The sequence below is a fragment of the Ixodes scapularis genome, unplaced genomic scaffold (genome assembly GCF_016920785.2).
Source record: "Ixodes scapularis isolate PalLabHiFi unplaced genomic scaffold, ASM1692078v2 PGA_scaffold10__122_contigs__length_95168666, whole genome shotgun sequence".
In the NCBI taxonomy this organism is placed as follows: Eukaryota; Metazoa; Arthropoda; class Arachnida; order Ixodida; family Ixodidae; genus Ixodes; species Ixodes scapularis.
Window position 1 is genome coordinate 73,588,666 of NW_024609836.1, and position 9,629 is coordinate 73,598,294.

At 44.4% G+C, this 9,629-nt stretch overlaps 2 protein-coding genes across 2 annotated transcripts; one reads left to right on the forward strand and one right to left on the reverse strand.

The window, feature by feature from the left end:
• The first annotated feature begins 831 nt into the window (after window positions 1-831).
• LOC115320330 (nuclear apoptosis-inducing factor 1-like) lies at window positions 832-3,651 on the forward strand. The gene is made up of 6 exons (XM_029980426.4): window positions 832-1,328; window positions 1,835-2,026; window positions 2,180-2,224; window positions 2,381-2,425; window positions 2,939-3,025; window positions 3,491-3,651. The coding sequence occupies exons 1-6, from the start codon at window positions 1,073-1,075 to the stop codon at window positions 3,649-3,651; spliced, it is 786 nt and encodes a 261-aa protein (XP_029836286.2). The 5' UTR covers window positions 832-1,072.
• Window positions 3,652-3,711: 60 nt separating this feature from the next.
• Window positions 3,712-8,417, reverse strand: LOC115323693 (putative nuclease HARBI1). Its single transcript, XM_040215486.3, has 5 exons — window positions 7,950-8,417; window positions 7,165-7,434; window positions 6,401-6,548; window positions 5,519-5,643; window positions 3,712-4,667 (listed from the first exon to the last, which is right to left on the reverse strand). Exons 1-5 carry the CDS (start codon window positions 8,362-8,364, stop codon window positions 4,543-4,545), a joined length of 1,083 nt encoding a protein of 360 aa, XP_040071420.1. The 5' UTR covers window positions 8,365-8,417; the 3' UTR covers window positions 3,712-4,542.
• Window positions 8,418-9,629: the final 1,212 nt, after the last annotated feature.

Here is a 9,629-nt window from a genome sequence, read left to right on the forward strand (position 1 = left end):
GTCGCATTTCGGACAGGCACACAATTTAAAAGTCTAACTCAAATGAAGAAAATGAAAACCAACAATTATACGGAATTAAAATTAGAAGAAGGGAGAAAGTTATCAAGATAAAGTAAATATCGGGATATATTTGGTAAACTTGGGGATCAAAAATGCATTGTCCTTTATAGAAGAAACATGCTACGCGTATAGTTGAAAAGCGAGGAACCGGGAGTTTGTGCAAACATAAAATTACTTTCTTACATCATTAAAAACTTTTGCTTTTGCAGATAGTCTGTTGCAGGATAAGATCTGCGAAAGAGGCACCACCCCAAAAAAGGTACTCTCCACTCAATGTCTTGTGCACATTTAAATCTGAGCTTTATTTTAATTTTATATTTTGTGCCCATCATATCTCTAGATCACCATATGAAAGGATCGTACGGCATCATTTATAATTTTCTTTTTCAATTAACAATGTACAAGTCAATTTGATTTTTGGCCATGCTCGTTTGCCATACCTTGAATGTCTTTTGCCGCAGAGTCATATCTGAAGTTTATAAATCTGGCGCACTTCAGCCGACATTTATTTGACTGTTGCGCATAGTATGTGTATAGTATAGGATAACTGTGTGCAATCGTCCAGATTGTAAAGTAATTTAAGCAACACCTTGATTTATATTGTTTTATATGTGTCTTATGTGAAATTATGAGACATCGATAGTACAGAGACATAAAAAAAATTCTCAATAAAGAATTTTAACATGTTTGGCGCCGTACCATGCGTTTTTTTACATCTGAGGCCGGATTCTCAAAAAACATCTTATCTTACGAAATCTTAGCCAAGAAGTTCGTAACTTAAGAAGTTCGTAAGATCAGCCGAAATCGGTATGCTCGAAAGGCTTCTTAGCGTGTTCTTAGCTGCGAACTAGGGAACGACCAGGGAACGACAGAAGGCGCGAGAGGAGCGAGAGAAAGAGAAGCTTCCGGTGTCTCGTAACCGACGAGAACAAGCGAGAGGGGTGTGTTGCTATGGCGATTCTGACGACAATAACACTTTTGGTTTGATAGTACCACGTGTAGTTGAGATCTGATGGCGTCTCCACCACCCGTCAAAAAGAGCCGAAAGGCCAATTTTTCGGACAACGAGCTGTCGGCTCTGGTAGACGGATACGAGCAGCGCAAAGTGGCGATTGAGGGAAAAGGGAACACCGCGCATGGCTCGATTGCCAAGCAGCGGGCTTGGGAACAAATTACTCGCGATGTGTTCGCAGTTTCCGGCATCCGAAGGGAAGTGGCCGACATAAAAAAGAAATGGGCCGATGTCAAGAGCATCAACAAGAAGCGGGGTAAGTCAATCCTCAAGTTTTGGAGTTCGCGAACTTAAATGATACGATATGCTTTGTACTAATGTAAGAGGCAAAATGTTCGGCGCTAGCGCTGAGTCAACGCACGAGCACATTTTACTCCTTCACAATAGTGCTTTTAATAATGTTGTTGACATTAGACGCGCTAGCGGAGATGACTTAGCTAGATGCATCATTCTTTTGAGAACATTTGTTTTATGCTGTCATACACTGTGGAAGGTTCCCGCCTTCTGTTAGCTACGAGGGAGGTTTTAGCAAGCGTGTAGTGACAACTAACAGTGTTAAACCAGTTCAATTTTGCTCGAGATATTAGCTGGTGTCCGACACAGAAAAATGTCGCGAAGTTTGAGGTCATCCTTATGCACGTTCGAAAGGCATACCTGTTGCCCAAAAGCCTTGGCTAGGCAATGAAAACCGGTGATCGAGCAGTCGCGCTTACAGCAGCCTCCTTTGTCTGCTACGTTATTTAATACTGACACAATACGCAGGTGCAGCCGTGAAAAAAAGTCAGTGTGCCACTGGAGGCGGCGTAGGCGACGAGCCCCTCAACGAGATGGAGGAGAGAATCGTGGGGCTGCTCAACGTGGAGTCGGTGGAGGGCATTCCAGGCGCCTTTGACATTGGCGTTGCCCCAATTCAAGAGGTGTTTGTGGGTGTGCCCTTCTCCCTGCCACTCTCGGGTAGGTTTGCACAAGCCTGGATTAAACACTACCTTTCTTCATTAATGGTTGGCCCAGAATTATGTAGTTAAAACATTATTAGCAGCCTACCATGTGCGTGTCGCGTTTGTTGCTTTTCTTGGTCAAACTAATTTTTAAATACAAATTTTCAAGGTACTCCTGCCAGGCCGAGCTCAGCAAGGCCAGTTCCCTCAGCTGGTGAGTTAGCAAGGGTTCTACTTCCATTGCAAAATATAAAATAATAGTGCCGTCCAAGCAAACTACCAGTTAATTTGTATGTACCCGCCTAGTATGTACCTGTCACGTTTGTTGCTTTTGTTGGTCAAACTAATCTTTAAATAAAAAATTTTTAAGGTACTCCTGCCAGGCCGAGCTCAGCAAGGCCAGTTCCCTCACTTGGTGAGTTAATAATGTGGGCTGATTAGTTGCATGGTTAATGTTCCTCTTCATTACTGCTCTTCAAACAATCCCCGTAACCTCCAGTTTTGAATTATCAATCGGGTAGCTGATTATCCAAGTGATTTGGACTGGGACCCACATTGTATGGACAAGCAGTATGTTACTGTCTTCCCAAACACTGTTTGCTGGATCCGTACAGTGCATTTCTGGATCTTGTTTAAGGCACCACCATAACGGCAGGCAGGTCCACGGTTTTTACCATAGAAATCATAACATTACTTATAATGATTATAATTACATTACCTAATCACAACCTTTTCGGTCATTCAACCTGGTTGGTAGTCAACGAATACGGTGGCCGCCAGGTGCAGGTGTTGCTGGTTGAGCAATCAAGCTTAGTTGGTACAACTTCCTGCAATCTCTCAGTCCTGTGTTAGCATTTTTTCCATGCAGAGCCTGTATTTCCTAACAGCAAATATTTCGGTACTCAAGGCTGTTGGCTTTTCTATTTAGATAGCCAAGAAGCGAGCACAAGTGGCCAACCAGAAGTGGATGATATGTTGGCCCACTCTTCGGGAAATCCAAAGTCACGCCAAGAAAGTGAGTAGCAATCCTAAATGCTGCTAGATGCAGACCACACCATGCAGCAATACGAACATAACACTTAATGCAGAACCAAAATAGATATGTTGCAGCATCTGATCAAAACAAGCGTTCAAGTCCATAAAAAAAAAAAAATCTCCACTGTCAAAAGGAACAGAGTAGAAATTTGTGCTGCTTATAACTATTAAGGTGCAAGTTCTCTCATTAGCAACTTGTGATGATGATTCGTGCATGCTTCCTGTAGTTAGATATGGCCTGCATAGTTAATGCAATAAATGCAGGCAAGCTGGATAATGAGAACCAATAAATATTCCCTGAAGGGGACAAGGGACAAACACAAATCTCCAACAGCAGCTATGTGATTTGTGCGTGGCGCTGGTTTCATAGCTATATAATGGAAATGTGACAATGCAGTGGTGTGACCGCTTTGAACCGTGCAAACATCTTTTCCGTCGTCTGCAGGGATCAAGGAAGACCCCACACAAAAGATCATCGAGGGTCAACAGGCTATCACAGCCCGCTTGGATAGGCTTGTGGAGCTGCACGAGCAGATGGTGGCTCTAAAAGCTTACAAACTTAATGTATGTTTTCAAAATGGAAAAATTGTTCCAAAATATGAATAAAAGGGCACTTGTATAGAACAGCAATACATTGTTTCTTTATTACACAAAGTTTCTGGTGTCACCGCTGATCTCTACAATGATTTTCTGGATCGCTTCTTCCTCCTTGTAGCGCAGGTGAATCCACCGGAAGTTCTCAATCGGCCGTCTTATGCCATGCAAAAGTCAGCCGAGCGTAGTGCCGTGAAGACTAGTACATCCATGGAAAAACCCATTTTGAGCTTCATCACCGTCATGATTGAAAAGTTTCATGATGTTCTTGGAAACTAGCCACTGCATTTCCAGTGGCTAGTTTCCAAGAATTGCTAATAAATTATAGGCTGCACAAACATGCTTTCTCGATGAGCCTCCACAACTGCGTGCATGTCCCGGCAGCAGCCATCTGCCATCTCGCCCATCTGCCGAGTTGAACGTTGTTGGCAGTGTACCGTATCTGCGGCAGCCTAAAGGCATTGCGACAGGTAAACTTATTTGAATATGCTATTCGTCGTAATTTACCTTCACGTATTGCAGTGTCACCGAATCCAATTATTTTGCACCGCAACCGTGGCAGGTTCGACAAAGCGTTGGTGCAGCAGACGACAGAGCCAGCACAAAGGGGAGGGATAAGAATGGGGAAGCCGTTGGCTCGTCGCTCACCCGACTCAACTGCTCAAAAGTTGTTGCCGTGGTAACCTGCGCCTGCTCGCGTATGCCACATGGTCACGTGGTAGCGGGAGGAGTGGCATACCAAAAACTCCCATTATTTCTCGCACGCGCGGGCTTTTTGAAAAGGGTCTATTGAGAACTTCCAGTGGCTTCACCCCCGAAGTGGTGATGCGTGATCCAGAAAATCGTCGGAGATCAGTGGGTGTCATCTACACCCAGTGATCGCTTTTGTGCTTTCATAAGCTTTCACTTGAATACTTCGTTAACAAGGTTTCTCCTTACAACAATGCCAGCAGGCGTGTCCCTGGCGGTGCTCGGCCTGTCTTCTTCGTCTTCTTCCTCCTCCTCCTCCTCCTCATCGGATTCCACAACTGTAAAAAAAAAGTGAATTTGATGTTGGTGCTTATACGGCGTAAGTTTGATCTGCCATTGAAGGGCAACACTGGCTTACGCTATAGATCCAGCAATTTAGTCAGTTTAGTAAAACTGCTTGCATGGCATCTTCAGCGTGCACCACGCAGTAGTGATACATGACCACACCCCAGTACGAGCCGCAACCACAACGAAAGGGGTGGGTATTTGAGCCAAGATTTCTGTGTTCTGCTGCACAAGCTTTCGCTCCACATGCTACGAGCTGGTGTGCACTTAGCCCAATCGGCCCCCAATCATTCACCACCCGCTACTGTTCAGAAAGTGTTCCAACATTGTAATTCACGGACATCCTCTGCAGAGGCATTGAGAATCATTTTCATCCCACTGGAACTGCCCCCAAAGTCTAGAAAATACATTGCTATCCGAGTTCGGCGAGTCTCCAGATGACTGACAATTTTGTCCTGGAAAACATCACTCATATGGGTTAAATGAGCCTTATCCAGCAGTGTCAGTTTTGCAAAAAAGCACAGCGTACGCACTACTCCGCAGCTACGGCCGTTTCTTTGGTAACCTGTTAAGCGTCACGTAACAAATCTTATAACGTGGCACTTAATGGGTTACTAAACCTAAAACTATTCTGCCAGTGGAGAGCTTCTAAAAGAGATTATAGTCAAAGCTGTAGTCGGCTCAGCTTAGCTGCCCCTCTGCAATCCTGTGACAAGAAAAGTGGGCGAACCTTCTGCAGAACCCAAGTCCAGAGTTACAGCAAACAATGCTTTCACCAGCCTCATTCATGTGATATGACCAGGTGATTAATGCATAAACTCTTCAGAGAACATGTCTTTCTTACCTGGTGGATCTGTGAGGGAGACATGGTGCCGGATGCAGTAATTGTGGAGGACCACACACGCCACGATAATACGGCAGCACACGCTTGGGGTGTACTGTAGGACCCCTCCGGACCTGTCGAGACACCTGAAGCAGCGGCGTAGTAAGGAATTTTGTTAATTCAGTATTTACTGTTAGTGATGACTATATGAAGTTTATGCAGCCCCCAGAACCCTTTTGCACTCCTGTCTATTTACTGCTCCTCGAAGTCCCTGCTTTTATATGCGTTCCCCCCATTGCCTGCATTTCCGATTTGACTATACCGTAGTTCATACTTTGTGTGATCCCACTTTCAGCGTATATGTTGTGCTGAGGTGCAATCCAAAGGCACCAAAGTAAAGAACAGGTCAGGCTCAGTCATTATGCAACTTTCACTGAACTATCAGACGAAGAGGAGCAATCATAAGTATGGCTGTCTAACATGCTGAAGCAACACTATATGTTCTCGGATTCCAGCTAGTACTGCACGATGCTGGAAACCAAACTTCTCTTCCAAGATAGCCTTTATGGGGAGTCTGCTACAGCCAGGCACATAGCCAGGCGGGTAAAGGAGGGGAAAGGGGAGGTGCCAGCAAAACTGGAGGACTTTGAAGAGGACCCAGATCAGGCTACCTGGGCCTTCTCCCTGGATATGTGCCTAGCTCCAACTAGTTTTTTGGTCTCCAAGTGGGAACAGTGTTAACTGCACCCTTTTAGCATGAGGGTAGAGAAATAAAATAGGGAGAAAAAAAAAAAGAACTGTTTTTGTTTTACGCCGCACATGCAGAAAGGAGAGAAGGTAGTTCTGAGGAAATTTCAGAACAAGTTTTAACTCCCAAACTAAGACTCTGCTGACGCTAATGACCGGAAGCGGGACTTCAATATCCCGAATGTCCTCTCTATAACTTGACGCGTCTTGGTGAGGCACATGTTGTAGGCTTCTTCGCCCTCTTCCTCCTTCGGCTTGCGAAATGGCGTCATCAGCCATGGCTGCAGGGGGTAGCCTGCATCCCCTAAAATATTAAAAATAATATGAGATATCACGTAAAACCATGCATAAGTAATACAATAGATATGACTGCTTGGGGTTTGGGCTTGCAAACAAAGCGCTCCAGCAATACCTGAATTGGTAACCAAAGGGTTGCAAGTTCGTCTCCCAAGCTCTGCCGGTTTCGACATGAACGGGCATTCTGTTTGCGTGGATTTGTAGATCACTACTACGAGGGGCACCCTACAACTTCCAGGACGGCAGACCTGCAGCGCTCGCCCGAAATTCCCCACTACAGCTGTAGTACATTTCCAGACTTGAACACATGGAAGCTCACTACAGTAGATAACGAGAAGAGATTCATGGAAGAAAGCTGCATCGGTTTAAGCTTAATTCCTTCCTAACTTGTTAGTGGACACGCAAGTAGCACAAAGGAAATGACTGGCTCCCTTTGTCCTGGTTTAACTTATTATATATTTAACTAATAATTATCTAGGAGTTACACTAAAATGTGCAAGCTGGCTCAAACCTTTGCCAAGATCCAAATGCAAAAAAGGCTGGATACCAAGAGGCTACGAAGCATATGGTCGTTCAGCCTGTCAACTATTAAATATATGAAATCCAAATTAAAATATACCTACCCAGCAACCAGCCATCGGGCATGACCCCAGCCTCGAACTTCTCCGACAAGTCGCAGTTGCGCCACATAAAACTGTCATGCGTGCTCCCCGGCCACTTCACTGTGAGCTGTGTGATTTCGTTCGACGCATTGCAGACTGCTTGCACATTCAGGGAGTCGTATCCTTTCCTGTTTCGGTAGATGTTTTGGTCCTTCTTCGCAATCTTGAGGGCGATGTGCGTGCCGTCGATGCACCCCAGCACCTTGGGGAATCCATTGATTTCCGCAAAGCCTACAGATTAAAACAACGAAGTGTTCAACATTCTGTGAAGCAGTGGACATCTTGGATATTTTATTTACCACATTACAATATATACAAAAATTGGTCTATCAAAGAGATGACCTCTAAATACTCATTCATACCTCAATTAAAGCACTATCGCACCCATTTAAACACTATTACCAAAAAAAAAAAGAAGGGTTTTGGGGGGGGGGGGGGGGGGGGCAAAGAGTGCTTTTGTTAGTTGTCATGGGCATTGCATGAACAATGCATTGCTGACTGAGAGTCTCGGCGACCATTCCACACAATGCCGTTGCTCACGTCAATCTATACAACTTCGTTCGCGTCAATGAAAGTTACACTCATTAGGGTCATGCGGGATGCACTCACTTGATCGAATGACGTTTTAGCGAACGCTCACGTTCCCCCCGATTAAAGCTGATCAGGCTGAGTAAACGCGCTAACAATTCGCACTGAAATAAAATAACAGGGGTAACTAACGAGCACGACATTGGGAAAACACTTACCGCGTGCAGTACGCATTGCTGCCTGCGGGGTCACGGGGAACTTGATCCCTTTTTCAGCAAAGTTGCAGAGCGCGCTGCTCACCGAGTTTATAATGCGCGAAGCACTCGTCTGGCTCATATTCCCCACGTCGCCCACGACCGACTGAAAACTGCCGCTCGCATAGAAGCGAAGCGCCAGTAGTACTTGGGCGTCCACGGGGAGCGCACAGTTCCGAGCCGTCGGACGGCGGAGCGCAGGTGCGAGCGCCTCGCAGAGTCTCTCCATGGCAGGCCTCGGGAGACGGTAGTACCTCGCCAGATGGTTATCGGCGATGGTGTCGAGTGTCCGAGGAGTGCGGAACACACGTTGCTGCCGTAGATTCCGCTCCGCGTCGCGCTGCTGCTGAAGTAGGTAGACGACGTACGCGGCAGCCATTTTGGTTGAAAGTCGCCAAAATGTTCGTAAGATCGATCGGACCCCTGTCGTAGGATTTCGTCTTAACTTACGCAAAACTTGCGAACATTTTGCTTCGGGAATACTCAAAAGTTCGTAACTTTGTCGTAAGATAAATTTACGAACTTTTTTGTCGTAAGAAAGTTTCGGGAATCTGGCCTCTGAATCTTATGACGATTTGTGCCGAGGAGAGTATAGAGGTGCCATTTTTCTTTGCAATTCTGGGGTAGATCCGCACTCCAATTTTAATGTTTTAACAAACTCTATTCATCTGCATGGCAATAAAAATGAATTAAACAACTTTTATGCAAAGTCAAATTGTTCGTTTAGTGGCAGGGTGATTTTCCATAAATTATAAAGTTGTAAATGTGATTGTGTCTGTCTGTCAACGTAAAAGTGCAGAAACTAAGCAAGAAACGACATTTGTTCTGACAGAGATATGTGTATGTCACTGTAATGCTACCACATTTAGTTAGAATGTTTGACAACATAAATGTTTCAGTTATAACATATGTTAATTAAGTCACAGGATATTATGTCCTGAACTAGAAATGACCACACGCATTAATATCATACTGGTGAAGTACATAGAAAAGAAAACACGCCGAGGAAAAACTGGATATCAAAAAACAAAACCAGTTACAAGAACCAACGAATCCTCATCGCTGCTTTGATTGAAAATCAAATATTACAAGGGTAATGGTTGACAAAAAATTGCAAAGTTCTGCCTTTCATTTGACAGCCATTGTACATTCAAAATAATGCCCAGCACAACCGAAACACGGGGATGAAAATAGCCACGGAAATCATCATACCCATACCAACACAGGTATTTGATTTCAAATAAACCCACCGAATAAATTAATGACAAAAAATTATGTTTATGAACTAGAAATGTTCATACGCTTTAGTATTAGGGTGACAAATTAAATATAAAAAATAGAAAACAAGAGGAAGACGGAAAGTAAACAAATCAAGTTCCAAGAGCCTACTCATCCAGCTCGCTACTTTGATTCTATATCAAATGTTACAAGAGTAATGGCTCACAAAAAAATTGCAAGGTTGTACCGATTATTTGTCACCCATTCCAGTTCAGAATTAAGGCCCAGTACAACCGAAGCATCTACGAAATGATACAAGATGTACTACGTACCTGTTGTGTGAATAGAAATAACTACGGCAATTAACAGGAGCTTCATTGCTTCTCTTGACGTTCTTTATGGAATGAAGTTTCTGCGCAAACTGCT

Coding starts and splice junctions, on each gene's coding strand:
- LOC115320330 (XM_029980426.4), top strand. CDS start 1,073: ATGGCGTCTCCACCACCCGTCAAAAAGAGCCGAAAGGCCAATTTTTCG. Junction 1,329..1,834: donor GAGCATCAACAAGAAGCGGG/GTAAGTCAATCC, acceptor CACAATACGCAG/GTGCAGCCGTGAAAAAAAGT. Junction 3,026..3,490: donor TCCAAAGTCACGCCAAGAAA/GTGAGTAGCAAT, acceptor CGTCGTCTGCAG/GGATCAAGGAAGACCCCACA.
- LOC115323693 (XM_040215486.3), bottom strand. CDS start 8,364: ATGGCTGCCGCGTACGTCGTCTACCTACTTCAGCAGCAGCGCGACGCG. Junction 7,435..7,949: donor AGCAATGCGTACTGCACGCG/GTAAGTGTTTTC, acceptor TTTAATCTGTAG/GCTTTGCGGAAATCAATGGA. Junction 5,644..6,400: donor ATATTGAAGTCCCGCTTCCG/GTCATTAGCGTC, acceptor CCGCTGCTTCAG/GTGTCTCGACAGGTCCGGAG.